Source organism: Vespa crabro, chromosome 10, assembly GCF_910589235.1.
Source record: "Vespa crabro chromosome 10, iyVesCrab1.2, whole genome shotgun sequence".
Classification (NCBI taxonomy): domain Eukaryota; kingdom Metazoa; phylum Arthropoda; class Insecta; order Hymenoptera; family Vespidae; genus Vespa; species Vespa crabro.
In genome coordinates, this window is record NC_060964.1 from 426571 (window position 1) to 449212 (window position 22642).

At 38.6% G+C, this 22642-nt stretch overlaps 1 protein-coding gene across 3 annotated transcripts in view; it reads right to left on the bottom strand.

The window, feature by feature from the left end:
- LOC124427279 (histone acetyltransferase KAT6B) overlaps positions 1 to 22601 on the bottom strand; it is a 25701-nt gene extending 3100 nt beyond the window's left edge. The window contains exons 1-6 of one of the 3 annotated variants that reach the window (XM_046969960.1): positions 21672 to 22601; positions 12627 to 13444; positions 6763 to 7247; positions 4860 to 6376; positions 2677 to 3062; positions 1 to 2584 (exon numbers count right to left, since the gene is read on the bottom strand). The exon at positions 1 to 2584 is cut by the window's left edge and continues 3100 nt beyond it. In XM_046969960.1, coding sequence (XP_046825916.1) covers positions 1 to 2584; positions 2677 to 3062; positions 4860 to 6376; positions 6763 to 7247; positions 12627 to 13184 — 5530 coding nt within the window. In that variant the 5' untranslated portion in view covers positions 13185 to 13444; positions 21672 to 22601. Of the gene's footprint in view, positions 2585 to 2676; positions 3063 to 4859; positions 6377 to 6762; positions 7248 to 12626; positions 13445 to 20911 lie in introns of all 3 variants that reach the window. The other 2 variants (XM_046969961.1, XM_046969959.1) reach the window with 2 other exon arrangements.
- Between the last annotated feature and the right edge of the window lie 41 nt (positions 22602 to 22642).

The window sequence follows — 22642 nt, forward strand, 5'->3', positions numbered from 1 at the left end:
AATCAGGTGTGTATACACCCATGGAAGGTAAGTCCGGTTGCGAAGGTGGTGTTCTTTTTACTGAACCAGGATTTTCGAGATGTGGTGTTGTCTTACCACTCTCCGGTGAATGCTGTTTCAACTCTTCGGATTGATTTTGTAATTGTAACGTATCTTGTTGTTCCGTGATCGATATAAGCTTCTCCTGTGGAGTATGAGGTTGCACTTCTGGAGAAGCTACATTTGGAGTTGAAAAAGGTTCCTTCTTCTCTGTAGGCGTAGAAGGAGATATTTCTGGTTTTAAATGAGTTGTATCGTCTTCTTTTGAATCACCAGATGGTTCGTAAACCATTGTTTCTTCTTTAGAAATATCTTTTTCTTGCGTGGAAACTTCTGACTTCTTAACTTCGTCTTCTTTTAATAAAGAGACTTCAGGTACCAATTTAGATGACTCCACACAATCAACAGCCTTACCTATGTCAGAGCCTTTTTCCTGTACTTTTAAAATATCTTCTTGATCTCCAACAACTGGTAGTTCAGGCTCTACGTTTGATAAACAAGGTTTTTTCTTATCCTGATTATCGTCGCTTTCACCAACTTGGTCCAAATCTTCGCTTCGTTCTTTCGACGTGTTCTCCAATTCACTTGCAAATTGTGCTACAGATTGTGATCTTGGTGCAGGTACTTCTTCTTCATCTTCTTCTTCACCTTCGTCTTCGTCTCCACCTTCGTACTCTCCTGGGCTTGCAGATGTTACTTCCGATTCCGTCGTAATTGGAATCGCATTGTCTTCTGTCGTTTCAAGCTTACTATCCTCTTTATCGCTTATTTTTCCCGGTAGTAGCTCCGGTAAAAGCAATTGCTTATCTGTAAAAGATGTATTTTTTATGTCGTCGGGAGGAGGAGACAGAGATGGCGGTGGTATAACAGGACTTTCAGCTCTATCTTTTGCAGGTGGTTCTGGTTTTAGTTGTGGCATTTTTAGTGTCTCCACTACCGCCGCTTTTGCTCTCCCACGCCTTGATATCGAGGATGTCTTAGCAACCTCTTTTGTATCTTGTTTTCCATTACACTCACTCTCTTCCGACATCTTTTTCTCTTTCGTTTGCTTGGCTTGTAAACATTTAGTCTGCCTACTAGTTACTTTTAATAAAATGTCGTCGACTTTACATTGTTTTTTTGCAGGCTTTTGATTGATTGATGGCGTTGGTGTTACTACCTTCGGAGGTGTTTTTCTTGTTTCCACAAGTTTTTCCTTTTGAGTATCTTTATCTTTAGATTTGTCTTTCTCTTTCGATTTTTCTTTATCTTTCTCTTTATCCCGTTCACGTTCTTTTTCCCGTTCTTTTTCTCTTAATGATTCTCGAGTCCTTTTTCTAGAACTTATTTCAGACTTTTCCTCCTTTTCTTCGGTTTCCACTTTTTCGGAATGTTTTCGTTTTCTTAAAGGCGTGGTTGTCGGTGTTTCTACGGCAGCGGTCTTTGCTACCCGAATTCTTCTTCTTGATATCGCCGAAGCTGGTGTTACTTTCGATATAGATGACGTATTAGTGTTTTTTGAAACGTTACCTCCTCGTACATTTCTTGGCGTCGATACAACACTTTTACCTTCCATTTCCGCTGAAGTTTTTTCAATTTCTATGCCAGTATTACTACTTTGATTATTATCTTGATCTTGTTCTTTCGTTTCTTTTTCTTCCATAATATCATTTGTCACCTTTGATTCTTTAGGCACTTTAGATTCTTCTCCTTCTTTTCCATCCTTTGCAACCTCTTTCTGTTGACTTGATCTTACTGGTGTCTTTGGTTTTAAAGGAGATGATTTTCGCTGTCCTATTCTTCTACCCCGTGGTTTCTTCTTTATTTTTACCCTCTGTATTTTCTCAACAATCGTTGGTACAGGTTTAGGTTCTACGGTTGGAGAAGCTTCTGAACTGGCATCACCGCTTTCTTCGGGACTTTGATAAGGATTAGGTATTTGTGTTAGTAATGGTATCCATCGTAAACAATCTGGATCGAGTCTGATACGGGAACTTTTTCGTACTTTTGTCATATGTGAGTCAACTTTACTCCAATCGACTACAATAGCGATTTTAGAATTTCCTTCGCCAGGCAAATGAACCGTTTTAATAAATCCTAATAATTGCATTGCCATAGCAATATCGTGAGCTGACACACCAGTCTCTTTTGTTATATCACCTATTCTTACTTCAGTTGCACTCCTATGTGCATCTAAATACTCAAGTACAACGCTTTTCCAAAAAGAATGGTACGATACACGCCCAAGATCAGATAGTGGTTTTTCCGGGGTACCAGGAATTCCTTCGACTTTGGACAAAAGATAACTGAATTCAATGAGAAATCTGCCAAAGCCCTGCCTTTGGTATTGCGGCAACGTCATAATGCAAGAGACATTATACCTTTGGGCAGGACAGTGTTTCTCCTTACTGAAATATCCTATTAAATGACAGCCATATTTGTCATTCTTCGTTACAGCGTAAAATAAAAAGGGTTCTACATCATAATAAAGAGTTTTGTGATCTAAAAATAATTTTGCCAACAAACACAAGTTTTGACAGTAAATCTTGTTGACATTCCCATCGATCTGCAACATATCAAAATGATAATTACGTTAGAAATAATATATTAACAATTAAATTATTTTTATAGTTTCTTTACAAAATCGTTCTCGTGTACCTCAAATACAGACAATCCATTGCACCTATAAATTTCTGTAGCAGGTGGATGCCTCCATTGACACTTATCCATATGCCTGTCTAAGACAGCACGACTTTTCGTGTACTTCAAACAAAATTCGCAAAAGAATAATTTTGGTAATCTTGCGTATTCTTGAGGGAACGGACTGGAGTACCATGTTTCTACTTCATAACGTCCAAAAACAATGGCTGCTGGATTACGTGTATTGTTGCTACTTGTGCCACCTGTGACATGAATAGACAAAGGTTCCTCATCGTCGCCGTTGGTTACTGTCAAGCGTGCCGCCCTGTCGCGAGCTTCTTTGAATAATTCTACATCTTTTTGTGTCACTCCAGGTGGTAAAGTTTGGGGTACGACCGGTTCATCTGTAAAAGAAAATATATGAAATTTCTTTTTAGTTAACATCAAAAATTATTTTAGATAAAACAAGAACAGTACAGGAATTATTATAACGAGATATCTATTGAATTCAGATTGATAACCAAACAAAACCCACATAAAACAATAATGCTATGAACGATAATGTTACGATTAATGATATATGTTCGATAAATTTCGTCCTTCTTAGTCAAAATACATACACATTATATATACCAATTTATATAATTAATACGTGAAAATCATCTTAGCCAAATGCGATAATGTTTCTTGTATTTGTAGTTTTAATACGTATCTACGTACAATAATTTCGAAATGTATAACCTCATGTTAGAACAATAATCTGTGAGAAATAATAAAAAGTTAATAACATTTAAAACCCCCGAAGAAACCTTTGCAAAACATTAGATACTATCATATTTACACATTAAAAGAATATATGGAAGGATTTAAATCGTCTGAGATATTTATAATTTAATACTGTAAATCGATAAAAATGGATTTAATTGGCAAGCAGAGGTTTGACCAGTGGCATAAGGAATCTCAGGCGGTAATAAAAGCTGCGACAAACTGATGTAATTTCTGTTAATATTGTCAGTAGTCTTTTTAACAGCAAAGCTTTAAGATAGGTTTTATGGGATGTGTTGGCAGATTATTAAACTTGGCTTTTATATTGCAGGGATAATTTTATAACTTGGATCGGTGAGTTACAGCAACAGTGCCTGCTTAATGTCAGCAGCAGCAGGTAGGCATCAGTTTGAGCGATTTAAGACGGCTGCTGAGTGAGATATGCCACCAAATAAAATCTTTCTTCGCCCTGTAATCTGTTTGTTATAATTATTTCCATATTTATTGCCAGGATATAAGGAAAAAGGATCGAAGTCGGAGACTCTGATAAGGTTCGATGAAGCATCAATTTGTACAAGGATAATAGCATATTTTTTATATGATACTATACCATTTATAGTTAAAATAGCATAAGAATAATTTTCCGATATAACTTCTTTCAGAATAATCACGATTTTAAAAGAAACGAGCATTCATTAGATTGTATTTCGAATAAAACTTAAAAAATTATGTACTTATGAACCAAAATAATAAAAGTATCATATAAAGTTGCGGAAGATACACGTGTTACACGTGTGTTGCCGTGTACACTTACGCATGCATTTAATCGCGTGTTATATCTTTTCGGGATGAGTAATCATAATGTGCCAGTCTTGAACGATAATATTAACAACATGCATCACAGTGATCGTATAAATATTGTAAAACTAATGGAAACCAGTTAAAATGATAAGTTTGTATATAAATGTCCCATCTTCTCGGGAGCAATGCCACATATAGAACCTGCTTCCATTGATTTTACATCAGATGTTAAAGAAACACTATTAAAGGATTCGTCGACAAATGGGTCACTAAAGAATGGTGAAATGATTAAAATGAAAGTTGTGTAAATTTATGATACAGATATGTGTATGTATAAATAAATAAATATATATATGTGTGTGTGTGTGTGTGTGTGTGTTTTGTGTTGTGTATTTATGTATATATATATACATATGAATGTGAATAAAACAGAAAAGCTCTAGAGCCGGAGTATTCGTGTTACATTGAAAGAAGCTACGCTCATCGGACGCACGTGTACACACACATCATACCACACCACACCGCCAACACATCCACGTGGTGGTGAGCGAGGATTAGATTAGAGGGAAGTCTTCATTGCGACTTGGGTGCATCATCGAGGTTAGGAATTGTGAATGGATGGGGTAGACTCTTACCCTTCCTGGTGGAGCAGGGTGTCGCGCGGGGTGTCGTGGTGGTGTTGGTGGTGATGGCGCTAGTACAGGCTCGTGGATTAGGTTTAAGGTTAGGATTAGATTTGACGAGGGAATCGGAGCACAGGCCGGATTTCGGAGTAGCGGGCGCAGGGTGGCGTGACTGAGCTGCCGCCTCCGTGACCTTTTCTTTCTTTCGCGAGTGTAACTGTTGCTGTTCGTGTTTCATCAAAGAAGACGGCGATGACGATGGTGAGGACAAATCAGCGTCAGCACACTTTACCAAAGACGTATCGTCTTTCATTAATTTTCTTCTTTCATGCTCGTGCCTTTTACTGTTAACCGCGGTTTTAACCAAATTTGAGGGAGTCATTTTCGGTGGTTTCTCATTATTGTTCATAGAGCCGAACAAGCTTTCATTTGAAGGTACAAAAATACCCGGTCTCGGAGTTCTCGATACCACTTCCTCGTTGCTGTCCTCGATCTTTCTCCGTTCTTTCGACTTGTTCCTAGCATCAGGTGAGTCTTCCCGCTTGCCTCTTTGTCCCGCACTAGTTTTAAATACTTTGTTCGCTTTATTCCCATCGTCGGTGTTGGACCTTTTCCTTCTGCCGGGTGCGTAATTCGGTACCTGAGCACCTGTCCTCGCTCTACTATTAGTGGGAGCTGAAAAGAAATGACTTAGTCCGTCGAAGAGGCTTTTTAGCTGACCAGCTCCGGGCTTTATTTTACTATCCATACTCGCGAAACTATTTGTCACATTTTTCTGCTTCTTTGTACCGTCCAGAATAGCGGCAGGCTGTATATGAATACCGAAGGTTGGTGTATTGCTTACATCGAGTTTAGGTAAAGGCGCACCGAAAGTGTTGTTGATATTGCTAAAGAAAGGAGATTCCGTGTTCAACTTGGCAGCAGCCGCGGCGAAGCCCCAAGGTTTATCCTCGCTAAGATCACAAGAAAAGGGGCCCTTTGGTTTCGGCGTTTCGTTCTGCTCTTCCTCCCGGCTCTCTTCCGAGGAAGACGAGCCGCTGGATTCGCTTGAACTATTACCCTCCTCCTCCTCCTCGTCATCGTCCGTACTATCACTCCCATCAGAACTGTCGCTCTCACTGGCCTCACTGCTACTGCTGCTGCTACTACTAGATAGTGGTACACTTTTACTAGGCACGACTTTCTTCAAATTCGCGTTACCCCGTGTCGACCTAGGACTAACGTTCTGTGAGGGTCTACATTTATCACCGCCCCCCACCCGCTTTAATTTGTTGTGATCCGCGTTGAACATGCTCAGCCTAAAGAACTTTTGTTTTTCCTTGGAAATCCGGTCGTTCTTTTCTTCGAGCAGCCTACCCTGGCCTGCGAGTGGGGTGGGGGGTTGTGGTAAAGGAGAAGGAATCAAAGGTAGTTGACGAGGGGAGACAACACCCGCATTACCGTCCGAGCTGCTGTCCACCTGAGCCACTCCTGAGTTTCCTTTCTTGCCCGGGGTTGACGCTGTCAAGCTCTTTCTGGATACAGTAGACCTACGGTTATTCAAAAGGGTAAACCCATCAGTAACTCTTAGCTCCTTATTTTTTTTTCGTTTATAATTTCAAACTAACAAGGGAAGGATCGCAAGTGACAAACGCTCTCCTGATGTGTCGGTTTATCACGAAATAGTCCTAGATAATTTGTTAAATAATTTAAAAACTTATATGTGGATGTAGATTTTTAACAACAGATTTCTTGACACATACGAAAGAAAGTAAAGAGCATACATGGGAAAGTTTTTGATCCAACAAAAGGAGAACACAAAAACATTTGGATATAAAACGCAACACCACTGACAGTATCTCCACTATAAATCCTTCCATCGTAAGTCTAATTAAACCAAACAAGTCATCTAAATAATCAATCTCTGATCACTTACTTTCTATTTTCACGTAACTTGCTAAGTCTCTTCCTCGCACTCGTCGGCGTATCTTCGAGCGTTGAGGAATCTTGCACCTTGCTCTTCTTTCCATCATCCTTAGAAACAGGCGTATGCGCCGTTTGACAATGTCGACATCTCCAAGGTGCCTTATTCTTCTTATCCAAAGCCGGATCCAAACAGGTAGGATGATAACATTTCACGCAACCAGCACACTTTACCAAATAATTCTGGGACTCTCGATCCAACTGACAACCCGCGCACGTTGGAGAACAATCGTCACACGACCACGTTATACCCCTATCAACGAGTATCGAAAGTTCAGGTGGTGCGCAGGAATTGTGTAACGCTGCACCGCAAACGCTACACCTGCTCAATTTTTCCGATGTGCTGCCACCGGTGATACTATTACGCTTGGTGTTGTTATTGTTGCTGGCTACCGTCGCACCAAGACATTCTCTGCATATTGGAAGCGGAGCCGGTAACTGTAAAAAAAAAATAAATCTTGATCAAATTACGAAGGGAAGATAACAATTATAAAGATACATACAAAGAGTTTTTGAATGACATCGTCAACGTGAAAATTCAATCTTAAATGGCCGTTCGAGGTTGTTAAGAGTAAGCAACCTATCATATACCCTTCACTACGTAATATAATCTCTCTCTTTCTCTAAGAAGGTGAGACAGGAACGAACGATAAATCATAGAATAACAACGTTGTCTTTCCACTATAAATAACCTAATCTAGACACGATGGTTTCTACGAGATTAGAACTTAAGATTATAATCAAGATAGTTGCACGACGCAACTACAATGTCAGGGAAAACTATCATTACAGGTCATGTTTTTTATCGTAAAGAAGGCACGTTAACGTAAACTTCGCGTCGGCTTCGTAAATTTGTTTATATCGTCGGATTACAGGTACGAGTATTTGTATAGACTAGCGAAGCAAACGAGTTTGGATCATAAAACAAAAGTATTCTTTTTCTCATCGCGGTACTATGACCTTCGCTACCACTGCTAGCGCCAACATCGTATCCTTTGCACGTTCGACACAACGAGGGGTGCATCTTATTAAAAGCATAAAGCCCCTTATTCTCAAGGTGTATCTGGCGCGTGGAATTAATTTAGTACGAACTTCAGATTGCAATGAGTGTTCGAACAAAATATAATAAAAAAGCAAAATGAATTGCGAAGTAATTGATTTACCTGAAAAATCATCAGAAATGAAGAAATTAAATTTTATTACATACATTATTATTATACTTTCTTTATATATTTTTATACATTTTTATTGAAAGTAATTTTTATCGAAAATAAACAAGGAATGGAAATAGATCGCATAACAAATTAATTTCTTTCCCTCATATCTAAATCGTCCTTTCTCTCACTACTCGTGCTTCTTAACCCGCGAAAAACGGAAATTAATACATTCGTTTCGCTCGATTTTGTCTAACGTAACGGCTATAGCAAGGTGAAAACGATAGTGCTTTCTCACTTTATGTAATCTTATGAAGATATTTCAGAAGAATAGCGAATACATGATCAAGCAGCGGTTAGATTATTCTACTTCAGGAAAAACCGAAAGACCATATGGCATGATACGTGTCACGCATGTTGCATTTTACGCTTGACTTTGCACGTATATATAACACTAAGGATACGCGTACAAGTGTATATGCGTGTAGAGTTATATTAAAATGCTAAAATATTGAATATTTGTCTACAAATTAATTAATTAATTAAAAAAATAATAACTACAACATAAATTTATTTGTAAATTACTCTCTGAATTTTACTCAAACATAGAAACATGCGCACCCAACCCATGTGTAAACCTAGATGATATATACATATATACATACATATATTTATTTATTTTTTTGTGATATGTACAAATACGATTGGAAATAACGGTGCATATCCGTAGTAGCTTCTAAATACATAACGAGTACCGTGCAATTCGATCGATACTCGGAAAGATATCAAGCATGCAATTCAAATGTATTACGCATTGACGTGTGCACAGGCGCGAGCATGTATGTACATAGTTACACGCGATTCAAACAGCTGGCAAATACTTTTTCTTAACAATGAAATGCGAAAGGTCGATGAACAAACTCGCGTACGCACTTTTTACGCGCAATCTTATCTTTATTGCGTAACTGCATGATCTACGACAGATCCTGAAGCCCGAATCGAGGTAGTAATCACAATCTCTTGAGTCGCGTGAAAATATCACGACGAGGGAAATAGTCGTGAACTCGAGACATTTGAGGTTGACGATCTCTCAAGAATCTTGTAACATATACAGAGAGAATCATATGTAACATGATCACAGATATGTTTAGTGTTAAATTAAAAAAGAAAAAAGAAGAAAAAAAGAATTTAATAAAAATTATGTAAAAACATACTATAGCCGATTTGTAATACTATCTTGGAATTATATAATTAAAAATATTTCTAGAAAAAAAAGAAATATAAAATTTATAGATAATTTTCAATGATTCTGCTTATATACGTGACAAGACATACGATGTTTATAACAAATATTTTATCGCTTAAATACGCTAAAATATCCATAATGTTGAGAACATAATAGTTTTTCATGATTTCGTGCTATTTCACAAAGTTTCACAACTTTGCATTTCAATGGAATAAGTAGATGCGTAACAGTCGGAAAGAGAGTGCACGTGACGTGTTCCCATCTTTCGGTCCAACGACCTGTTGCTCTATAGATGCTCGCGGAGAATCAAATAACCGTCGTTGTACCGTTCAACCGGTCGATCGAATTACGTCCCTCTTACCACGTTATATATCTAATAATAGTAATGACCACGCTGTATATGTTACTAACAAGTACTTCGATCGATCGAAAATTTAATTTTGTCTTGCGCTAATGCACGAGGAGCCAGTTGCATTCCAGCCGCAAGAATTTCTTTCGCCATATACAAGTGCGTTACGTTTGCAGCAAGAGAAAGAGATAGGGAAAGGAAGAGAGAAGGAAAGAAAAAAAAAGAGAAAAGAAAAAAAAAGAAGAAAGAAATATAGGAGAAAAGTATGTCGTTCTTACGTGATACGAACGTATATAACAATTTAAATTATTGCAAAATACGACAGTAGTAAGGTAAGAAAAATGTAAGCATTTTTAAGAATAAAGCCTATGTATTCATGTCGAAAAAAGCGCGGGAAAGGGAGAGCGCGTGCAACGTAGCGACGCATTACGGCGAAAGGAAGAAGCTAGCATGATAGGAGAACCGCGATTGGCGATCCCGCGTCGGCGTACACTGTTTTCGAGATTACTCCGCGCTCACTGCGACGAAGAGACACGTAAAACACGAGCGCTGCGGCGGGCACGCGAGCAGGTGAGAAGAAAGGAAGGGAGGGGGAAGAAAGCAAGAGAAAGAGAGAGAGAAGTACAGAACAGAACAACGAGAGAGAACGTCGAGCGATTCCATGCGCGCAGAGGATCAATAAGAGAAACGATATACAAACAACTCGCCGGAAGTCGGTCGAGATAGCGCATCGTCGCTCCCCTCTTTTCCTCTTCTATACTTTTTTCATCTCTCTCTATCTCTTCCCTACCACTCTCTCCGCAGCCTCCTTCTCTCTCTCTCTCCCTCCGAGCAAACAGTTTCGTTCAAAACAGAAAGAGATAGAACGATTCTATGGCCTACGACGTCTTTCCTACTCCTCGTAACCGCCGCCCCCGCCAACTCTCCTCCTCATCACACAATACTATTCTCCATACATTCTTCCTTCCCTCAGCCAACAGACTTCTCGAGGCGTGGGTATACGGCGTGACTTGGGCAGCCGCGCGAAGAAAGGACTGGTAACAAGCGCGTAATATTTTCCTGCTTGATTCGCACGTAAAGACTTCGCGCGTGATACTCCGCGCCCACTGTGTTCGGCCATCTTTGTTGTTTTAGTTTCTTCCTCGTCTTCGTTCATTGCATTGCGTTATGTCGTCCTTCCACGGGCAACGCGAATAATCCCGACGTTTTACGCATCAAAAACTAAAGGCCTCTACCACTATTTATGTGAAACGATTTTTATTTACTTATTTTATTTTTTATCATATTTCTACATTGTGATCGTTTAATTTCTAAAAGTCTTATATGTTCAAACGTAAAAATATATTCTTTCTTTCTTTTCTTATTGCTTTTTTCTTTTTCTTTTTTTCTTTTTTTATAAGATCCGTATTTTGTTACGATTGCGGGAGCATTTAATTCTCCATAATTGATATGGATTACCAAGAGGTGTTCTATAAACGAAATACGATACAATGCATGCTTCGAAGAGACAGAAAATCAACCACACTGAAGCAAATGCCCAGAGTCTTACAGAATTTACAACCATTGTGTGTGTGTGAGAGAGAAAGAGAGAGAGAGAGAGAGAAAGAGAGAGAGAGAGAGAGAAAGAGAGAGAGAGAGAGAGAGAAAGAGAGAGAGAGAGAGAAAGAGAGAGAGAGAGAGAGAGAAAGAGAGAGTTGGTACGCCAACCGCGAAAAAAGTATCGACCCGTTACCCTTTCGCAGTGGGATTTCATTGGATTTTTATGCTACCGTTAACGTTCATTATATCAATAAACTTAATTTTCAATTTATTTCTGTTCGCAATGCGATGACACGTCAATCGAGGAACTTCATAATCCTGCCGATCTTTTCCTGGAGTGGCTTTACATTGTATCCTTTTAAGTATACCACGAGCGAATAAAGCTGCCAGCAATTCTTTTGTGAGTCATGCGAGAAGTCAGTGACATAAGTAGTAAAGGGCAACTTTGACAAAGACAATTTCAACGGTATTTTGAACGAAAAATTGAGTTACACTTACATTTTAAAATTGAAATACTTTTTGCCAAAATTTTGAGAGGAAAAGAAGCATCATTTAACATCACACATATTAATAAAATTTCTTTTCCCGTTAATTGATAATTACCACATCCTAGCTTGAAAAAAAATTTGCAAAAATACAAACGGGATTATCTCTTTCTTTTGACAGAATCAAAAAAATCTGAATTCGTGAATAATAATATTAAGATAGAGATACAAATTCGATATTAATTCGTTCTTTACGATAAACAACGCTAATACGTGCAATGATTCATACTATTTCTACAAAAATATGTGATCACATTTAATTACTGTTTCAATGCATTGCTAATTACGAAGATAAAATAAATATAGCCATTAAGAAGAAGAATGTTTAAGCAGGCTTTAAAAATGTTAGATACAAAACATGCGCAACCTAATGAATAGCAGTACTCAATGAATAGAGGTCAGAGTCTCACTGATCTTGTGCTCTCGTAGCACTCCACCTAAGAGTGTTTTAAACGGAAGGGACATTTGGCGGACTAAACCACATGACCATCGAAATTGTGATTGAAAGCTATAGATGAGTATGAACTGCGTTTAAGATTAACAGATCGTCCTTGACCTATTTTCTAGGGAGCATTAAAAACGTGGTCATGACTCAGGGTAAATCGAAGATTTGGATGAAAATTAAAATTCTGACTTCTCTCCTCGGGGTATCAGGCGTCAGCGTTAACAACATAAGAGGGAGGAGGTATAAAGGCAAAGGAACGTGCTGCTTGTTGCCCTTCATGAAGTGGTCGAGTTCAAGGTCACGAAAACATCGCGTACCATCAGTTGAGTAGGAGGCGTAAATCTACAAGTACTAATACTACTAATACTACTAAAATACTACTAAAAAATTACTAAAATACTACTAAAAATTACTAAAATACTACTAATACTACTAAAATACTACTAAAATACTACTAAAATACTACTACTAATACTACTACTACTACTACTACTACTACTACTACTACTACTACTACTACTACTACTACTATTACTAACCTTGGGCGCGGGAGGTTCCTGAGACAGGCTGTGATGGGCCGCTCCTTCAGCATTACCAAGTTTCTTGAGGTACGGCGGCCTGTCGGGCTGTCTGAAGAGCCTACCGTCTTGAAGAACAAGTCCCCTTTCGACCGCCCTTTTCGCAGAAAGTCTCAGAGCTGTCCTGAGATCTCCTTCAGCTTCCTCTTCTACCGTATGACTTTGCCTTATGTACTTCTCGATGTTCTTCAAACTGGAACCATCTCTCTCGCCAAGCTCCCTCACAGCCTTGCCTAAAACCTTGCTTAAATCGGTCCCTCTACCAACTTTCAATGGTTTCGATTGCAAACCACCAGGATCCTTGTAAGATGATTGACCCTTGTTAAAGATCTTAAGAACGTCGCCCCGTTTGACAGCAACCTCGAGATGTTCCGCGATCTCTTCTTCGTGAAAATTGTGATGCTGCCTTATTGCGTGACATATTCGTTCGACGCTCGGTCTCTGTTTCTGGCTACGTATCTTTCGTATCGCGTCCAGGAACCAGACCGACCACGTGTCGGCTGACTCGCTCTCGTCCATCTCGGAAAGCCACCGGGAGGGCAGGCTACCGGAGAGGGAGAGGACTGTCTCCGAGCCCGCGATATATTATATATCGAGGCTCGGCAATGTTTGGTCCCGAGCTCGCGACATTCTTCACATCCTGCGGATGGCAAGGTCCATCACACTACCGGCCACTTTCGTATCTTCTCCTCCTCGTCCACCTTTTCTTTTCTTCTTGTTCTTCTCCTTCTTTTTTCCCTTTTTCTTGTTATAATTTATTGATTTCTCGTAAAGACCCACTGGAAAAAAAAGAAGAAATATATATATATATATATATATATTCGCATATTGTGTGTGTGTAAAAATATGTATTGATATTAATCGCATGTATATTAATCGTCAAAAGCCACATTGAAAATAACTCGTAACCAATCGATCAACGAGTTAACTCTTCTAAAGACAACGAAAGCAGCAGCTACTTTATACGAAAAATATACGGATGAAAATCTCGCAAATCGCCACATTGGTTCAACGTTCAATTCTTTCTACGTATTGCCAACATTTTATCCAGATAAGATCTGAGATTCATAGCGGCGGTTCGGTAAAAATGACCGATGATCAAAAGGATTTGAGAGACTCAAACGATTGGTATATGAAACGAGTCTTGCTCGAATTAGCAGGTAATATGTAAATGAACAACAATGTTCGATTTTGATTAGTTTTTGAGGTATCGTAAAAATTTCATTATAATCAGCATAAATTTATAAAAACGAGTTTTTCTTATATCGTATGACCAACTGTTATTCGTTCATTTAAATTTCTCATTCGCAATTTTGTTCCTTTTAAAAAAAGAAAAATACACACATACACACGCATAGATATGATATGTAGAAAAGATAGTTATTAATAGGATTTTATCGAAAATAAATTGCAACATTGTATTGATCTCTGATCGTGTCTCACACTTTCCCACGTTCTTTGACGCGTTAGCCTTTATCCTCCAGCTTTCACTCGACTAGCCTATGTACCGATACCTACTATTATATCGATTAACAATCGATCGGCGAAATATTCGTGATTCCAAAGCTCGACGAAAAGCATCATCGTCTAACCTAACCTTCAAAAGGTTAAAGTATCGGTTCGAGGACGAAGGAAAGGATTTTAAAGGTTGCCATTCTAACGAATCGTAGACTAGCACGAAACAATTTCTTCGTAAAACGATCTCTCAGTTTTCTCCGACTTTCTCCTATGAGTTTAAATTTCTTTCCCTCCTTAGAGAAAGAAAACGTATACGTTGAATAAAATAGTATATAGAGAACGGAAAGAAATATTTAAAATCGCGAACTAACGTATTATGAGTAACCATATTGCGCAACGCGAAACAACCTATAGGCGAACGCGTGGCCTCACTAATTCAATCTCCCATACGCACCTATGTATACACGCCAGATATACCGACTCATATTCAACACACACAACACACACAACACAAATACACACACACTATCTCTCTTTCTCTCTACCGTCGTTTTACTTTCCCGCGATTCGTTCGGATCTTAGATTTACTTGATCATGTATAATAGTTATTCCATGTAAAATCGATGACTTTTTGAAACTAAATATGTTTATAGTAGTTCATTGAAATGATTTTTATATATACACATATATATTATTTATATTCTTACATAATATAATTATATGATATATAATTGTATATATAAATAATGTATATAATTATATCTATATAAATAATAACATATAACATTACATATATACATAATTGTTCTAAGAAATTGAAGAATGTTACATATTAAAATCGACCTATGATGAGTAATAAAGAAGTTTCTTTTTTTGTCATTAAGAAATAATACTAAACCCCCGCCTCTTTAATCCATTATATTATGACCAATCGTAAGAAACAATGTTCCTACTCTATGTATAGATTATCATAAGAACTTTCGATAGGAAGAATACACGGCGATCAGTAATTCCAAGTCACGATATAACTCGATCGTCAAATCGTGGATGCATTATCGTTGTCTGTAACTACAATATTATACAGAAGACCACCCACAAACTCGAAGATCTTATCGGGAGACGTCTCACGATCTTTTTTATACTTCTTTGTTTTTCTTTTTTATTTTTGCGTCTTCCTCCACCTTAATGATCGTATTTTCAATTCTCTAAACGTCATCATAAAATGTCAAATAAATGTCGTTTTAAATGTTTTTTTTCCTTTCGTTATCTTTCCATATTTTATAGTTAAAAAAAAAAAGAAAAAAGAAAAAAAAGACAGAAACAATCATAAGGATGACTATACGTTATTACGAAATCGATTAATGATAATCAAGTTTGAAAGTAGGAGCAGTTAAATTTTCCCGCCAAATCGATGAAGTTACCTCGTACATAAGACACAATTGCGAAACAAATACAAAATCAATACTATTTAACTAGTTTGAGTGGCTAAGTGAGTGGCAAGTATTTGAAAAAAAAAATCTTGTCGAAAAATAATAGGAAAAAGTGATAAAGTGTAAAACGTTTGTTTAAATTCATGTCGAAAAATGCCAAAGCTACGTGATAGCGCCAGTTTCAATATGTCGATAGATCTCCAAGCAGCAGCGTCCAATTACGTAACATGGGCCCGATGCTCTAAGCACTCAGAAACAGTTAAAATACTATTGTACCCAACGAATGTCACAAACGTATTCATTTTATCAAGATCTAAACTTCGAACTTGTTCGCAAACCCTACGATATATTATAACACGGGAAGAACGTTAATCTAACCAAGACAAGAACTATAATAACAAAATCTTCACGATCGTAAATTCTCATTAAAAAAAAAAAACAAAAAAAAAAAAACAAAAAAAGAGAGAGAGAGATTATGAAACGATGAACTATCTACAATTGACAATTACACAATTAATACAAAATTGTCGAGAGAGAAAAAAGAAATCGGTATGAGGGACGACATAAAAAAAAAAAAAGAGAAAGAGAGAAACAAAATTGTGTAATATAAAAAAAAATATAATTTCGGATAAAGCTGTCCCACTTCCCCGCTTCTTGATTAGAAAAATCCTAAACGACCTAAACGTTTACGGCAAATCACAGGAAGACGAGATGCAGCTGCGATACGAGTTGACCTAGGCCAGTGCCATCAACTTTGTCTCTCTGTCTCTCTCGCTCTCTCTCGCTTTCGCACGCGGGTGCACCATAATAAATATTCCTCAAGAGAGTTTTGCCGGCAATAGAGGAAACGAAGCAGAAGTTGATAAAAGAGAGAGAAGGGAAGAGAGAGAGAGAAAAAGAGAAAGAGAGATAGAGGTAGGGGAGGGAAAGAGGTAGTAAAACCGCAACTTTAAACCGACCCTCCTACTCTTCTCGGTCTCTCGTTCTATCTCTTTCCCTCTCGTATCCTTGATGCCAAAGTAAACTACGCGCCGTTTTCTTGCCACGTGGATATTTCATCTCTATTTCATTCTCTCTATTGAATACTTTTACATGAAATTTGTTTTTCTTCTTCTTAATATATGTATATATCTATGTATTTACCTATCTTCATAAAGTAGAAAAATTTCTTCTTGCGGCATAAAAAATTTTGAAATTATCGATAGGTAAATGAAATCAGGGATATTATAAATAAATGTAACTTTTATTATTGATTATGTAATACGATCGATATCGTTCGATATCGCTATCGTATCTCATGTATTTATGTACGTACGAAAGTAAAAATATAATCATCTCATTTGTTAAGATCTACTAGATATACATGCATGCATACATATATACATACATATATATATACATATATACATATGTGAAAAATCGCACCGATTAAGAAATAACTTCGATTTGGACGATACCAGAATCGAGTTTATTAGACGTATTTACCCGAAAAAAAAAGTTATTCAGTTTCAGCAATGAATTTTATATGAATGTATTATCACATACGAATGATTGTGTCGGAAGGATATAGTTCGTCTTTTTTTTTGTAACTTCATCGAATGACAAATTATAAGCGCGACGCAATACACTTGACCAATGTTCCTTGCTCGCACATGCGAGATAGAAGAGTTTCTCTAGTAACGATAAAAAACGACTGCAAAAATGCGTGATTATAAATTTACGTTAGTAAGTTGCGTAAGTTGTGTAGATATTCAATGAAACCCATGTCTCTCTCTCTCTATTTTTTCTTTTTTATCAAAACAAAACGTGCAAAATCTATGTTAAGAATCTTTTCGTCGTTTAACACGGAATATCATCAATAAAGAGATGTTACAAATACGATAATCGATTAAAATAGATATATCAATTTTCTAACAGGCTATTATCATCCAAATAATAAATGAGTATAGAAGGAAATTTATTATTAAAAATTCCGATTCCATTCGTTCATTGGATATTATTAGCGAATTCTTTAACAATTAAAACGATCGAATCGAATTCGTTAGTTACATTTGACATTTATTCGATAATGAACGTCATTTTTGACCAGAAAGAAAATATATATATGTATAAAATTATATCTCCGATGATTTCGTTAGACCATTAAATGGTATTACTTCTCATCGACTCTACGTTCCAATTTAAAGACAATTGAGCATAGCTGGGATTATGTAGACAGTTAAATTCCAAATATGAATAAGTGATTAATTAGAAAGAACTAACTTAATATTTGCAAATAAATTCTCGTATATAATAATTCACCGATTAGGCTATCCGACACATTCGAAAGATATTTCACGGGACGTCGTAGATAACACTTGAAATATGAATTGACGACCTTGACTTAAATTTTTTAATCGGCCGTTTACCGGAGCTGATTTCAACAATTTTGGTATACATCGTGTATTTCTGTTTTAACGGACCACTTCAACGATTCGCACTAATTACTTCGTACCAACAGAGAGAGAGAGAGAGAGAGAGAGAGAGAGAGAGAGAGAGAGAGAGAGAGAGAGAGAGAGAAAATACAGATACACATTAAGAAGCGACGAAAGGCGGATAATGACGACTCTTTCAAGCATCCCTCGTAACACTATCAAGCCATTTCAACGAGGTCGGGCTTTTTTCGAGCGTGGGAACAAGACTAGAAGATGATAAAAAAGACGGAAATCGAACGGAACACCACGTCACGCTTGACACCCACGCATCTGCCATTCTGTAGAATTTCTCGTTTCAGCTTGTTTCGGACCGCGAAATTTAAATTTTATTTTTACGAACTTCCTATTATAAGCTTAACGGATTATGACCGCACACACACGCAAGCAAGCACGCGTGCGCGCACCCACCCACACACACACATACAAAGATTGAGTGGGGGGGGGAGAGAGAGGGTAGGGAAGCTTACGAGAAAATGGATATTCAACGAGCACACTTTGGTTTAATCAAAAATGTGTCGTATCAATCGGGTAAAACGAGATTATACATAATAACAATAATATCAATATATACTAAAAAATGTACAATGATATGGATGATTGAACTTGAATTAAATCACGATTAAAACAATATATGAAAAATTATCGAAATTTTAATCGAAAAAAATACAGCTAATTCTTAGCGACGAAGTCATAGTAAAAGGGAGTGGTAGTAACATGGAAATGATGTACATATTGCCTAATTTGTTTCAAAGTAATGATGCCACTTCGAATTTACATGATGGTATATAGCATACATGACGCGTGTCATACGATTGGCAATGACGAGGAAAAAAGAAGAATCGACGAATGTTGTCAGAAGGAAAAGATCGTATATTGTGTAAATATATGTATATATATACTTTGTAAAGGATAGAAAGTATATAATATATACGCATGTGTATGTATATATATATGTCGTATTCGGCTGACTTGCTAGAGAAGCGCGAAATCGAATGGAGTTTTGTTGTCGAAGCAAAGAAAAGAAACGGGACATTGAGAGGAATATATATATACATAGAGAAAGAGAGACAGAGAGACAATAAGAGATCCATCGTTACTACGTTCAACACGTACATACATATATATGTATATGCTTATATGTTACGACCAACTGTAGGACTTTCGCGATTTTGTTGGAGGGAGGGAGGGAGGGAGGGAGGGAGGGAGGGAGGGAGGGAGGGAGGGAGGGAGGGAGAGAGAGAGGAGAGAGAGAGAAAGGAAAAGAGAGGCAACGTCTTTCTCGTCTCCTTGTCTTATTAGTCCAAAGAAAAGAAGACGAAGAGAAGAACATGGTGGTAGGAGCGATCGCGTCCGTCGCTGTCCGTTCGCTTAACTCGTCGACTCGCTCGTTCAGTTATAAGAGAACGAAGAGAAACGAGAGAGAGAGAGAGAGAGAGAGAGAGAGAGAGAGAAGAACGAGGCGACGATGGGGCCGAGGGTAAGGAGAAGCCGCTCTCCACAGCCAGCTGTGCGTACTTGTTGGGCCCTCTCGTACAACGCGACAACGACAATGACAAGACAACCAACGACGACGACGACGACGACGACGACGACGACGACGACGACGACGACGATAGTGGCTGACGGATTGAGCGAGATCGTACGCGCTAGAAGGGGAGAGCAAGAGAAAGAAAAAGAAAGAGCGAGTAAGCGACCAAGAGAGAAAGAAAGAGAGAAAGAGAGAGAGAGAAATAGAGACAACAGAGAGGGAGCGAGATGGAGATAGCAGCTGCTGCTGCCGCCGCCCGTCGCGTCGACGACGACGAGGACGAGGACAACAACGACGGGACGAATACAACTGTTAATGCTAACTGACTATCCTAGGCCACCACTTCGTCCACTTTCGAGCTCGCCAACCAGGACAGCGTAGAGAGTGAAAAAATCGATGAACCCAGCGACAGGGGGAGACAGAAAGAGGGAAGGAGGAAGGGGGAGAGAGAGGGCGAGATATAGAGATAGATAGATAGATAGATGATAGAGAAAGAGAAAGAGCGCACGATCGACCGCCTCCCGGCGGCCGTCGGCTCGTGCTCATTTTTGAAGAAAAATTCCGTCGCTTAACGAGCCAGCCGAAAATGATCTTTACGTTTATCGATGAATCCATCTATTTCCATTTTCCAAAGTATTTTTTTCCTTAAAGAAAAACCGAAGAATCATGAAGTGACCGAACGTATGATACGACACAACGGCCGCTCTCCGACCGAAAGAAGGCATCGTGTTACGCGACGGCCGACCAATGTTCTCGAAGCCCGACGGGCAGCCATCTTGAGTAGGCACGGCACGATACGAGACGGCTCTCTCTCTCTCTCTCTCTCTATCTGTCTCTTTTCGCACGCGTTTTCGCGCGTCCTCGGATTATCGAAGAATGACGCGGTTGTTTTCCCATACTATAATTTTCAATGCCTCGGCTCGAGCTCGAAATTTCGTTTGGAGTGCATCGTCGTCGTTATCTTCATCAATGAATATAAGGAAAAAAGACGATAATAATGAAAATGTACAGAATAACGACGATAACGACAACGGTGCCGACGGCAACTGTCTCTGGCAATATCCCCATCTCTCTCTCTCTCTCTCTCTCTCTCTCTCTCTCTCTCTCTCTCTCTCTCTCTCTGAAGACAGAGAAGACGTGCACATCCTGCGAGTCGCATATATGCCGAGCACTTTTCCCTTTCCTCCTCCTCCTCCTCCTCCTCCATCGATTCCTCATCTTTCTCCTCCTTCTCCTCCTCACGTTTCTGCTGTTTATACGACCGCTACTACTACCGCTGTTGCTACTACTGCTACCGCTGCTGCTGTTGCTGCTACTGCTATTGCTGCTATATTGCTGCTGTTGCTGTTTCTTTACCTGGTCAAAATAGTTCCATTTATGATGTATCCAAGATGACGACGATACTCCAGGGAAAACACTATCGTTAAACACTTTATCGCGTCGACACGCGCTTCGCGCTTAATCACCGATCACCAATTATCTCGCGACAACGGCGTCACATTTCACACAAATCAACAAAGGTTACCCACTTGACAAAGATGGCAGTCGTCGGCGGGGGTTAGACACACTACGCGCACGCGGTGGGAGCGCACTGCGCACATACTGCGCGCTCCTACGGCGCGGCAGCACGACGAACCGAGGAGAGGACCGAGGCAAATAGCGAATCAAATAACGAACCCGTACACCGAAATGCGGACGATGAAACGCGCCCATTCACTTCGGAGTGTATCTTGGCGCGGCACGCGCCTTTGCTTCGACCAATCACCTCCTATCCAACCGATCTCCACGAATAATTGCTCTCTCTACCGACTAGAAGCCCTTCTCGCTCTCGTCCAGCGTCACACGTGCGTGTCTCGGTATTGCGTGCCACTAACAGAACCCTCTCTCCCTTTCCACTTTACCCGGTGAAGACGAGTTAAAAAGAAAGAGAGGGGAGTAAGGGAGGGAGTTGGGGGGCTAAGAATTACGTATTACGAACACTCCTGAAACGACGCCGTACGCGAAGAATGATTTGCAGCCAGGAGCAAAAGCCAAAACGGTCACGATGTCAGGCATGCCAACTTTGTTACGATCGCAGATAATAACTAGGGAGTTTTATCGTAATGCTTTTACTCACCTCACACCTGTCCCTTATCGTCGTTCTTTTTTCCATATAATCGAAACTTTTTGTTTCAATTGAAATATAAATTAACATGCACCGATGGTAATTTTCATGCAAAACCAACGATATTCATTAATCATCGAAATGAGGAAAAAATATGGAAGAGGGGATCAAACTAATTCGTTATTAACGATCACGATTCAAACGTTGATGCGTTCGTCGTTTTATACGTGTCCTCGTCGGTATTTAACTAAATCAATTTTCAGTATCATACACGATACTCTCTCCCCGTATACTCTTCACCCGACCGACATTTTATTTTTTAATAAGAAAAGGGATGTTGGTATCAACAGCAAGTTGGTAATGCCGAATACACTGATTGGCGGTAGTCGATTATTTTTCATTCTAGAAACGAGCCAATTATCATGCTTTGTCGCTAATTGTTATAAAAACTTATAGATCTGTTGTATAGGTCTGTTAGGACCGTAAGTAGATTACGCTGATTGGCCGTTTAGCAATACTTATTTTCATAATGTTAATCGCCTTTTTCACTGTTAGTCATAATAAATCTATCAATAACTTCACGTAACGGTAATATTTATTTCCTAACGTAAAGCCGTCATGATTGACGACGTTGACGAAATAAAATTATATTCGCACTTCATATTTCTTCTCATGTTCAATCTTTCAATTATGTAAAGAAACGCAATCGATGATGTTACTTCCTATTAAAATTCTTAGATTCTATGATGTACTTGTGCATTTTTTTAAGGCTAATTTTCGATACTTTGAGTTCCTTCAATCATGACCTATAATTTAGTTTCTAATTTATAAACTAATCTATAGACTTAATTTCGTCAGATGTCTAAAACCACGTTTTTCATCGTTCGAAGTAAAACTGTCTTTAATATAAAATAATACTTTAGAAAATAATATATCATTATTTTTATAAGAAAAATGTAAATTATAGAAACAATTGATATTTA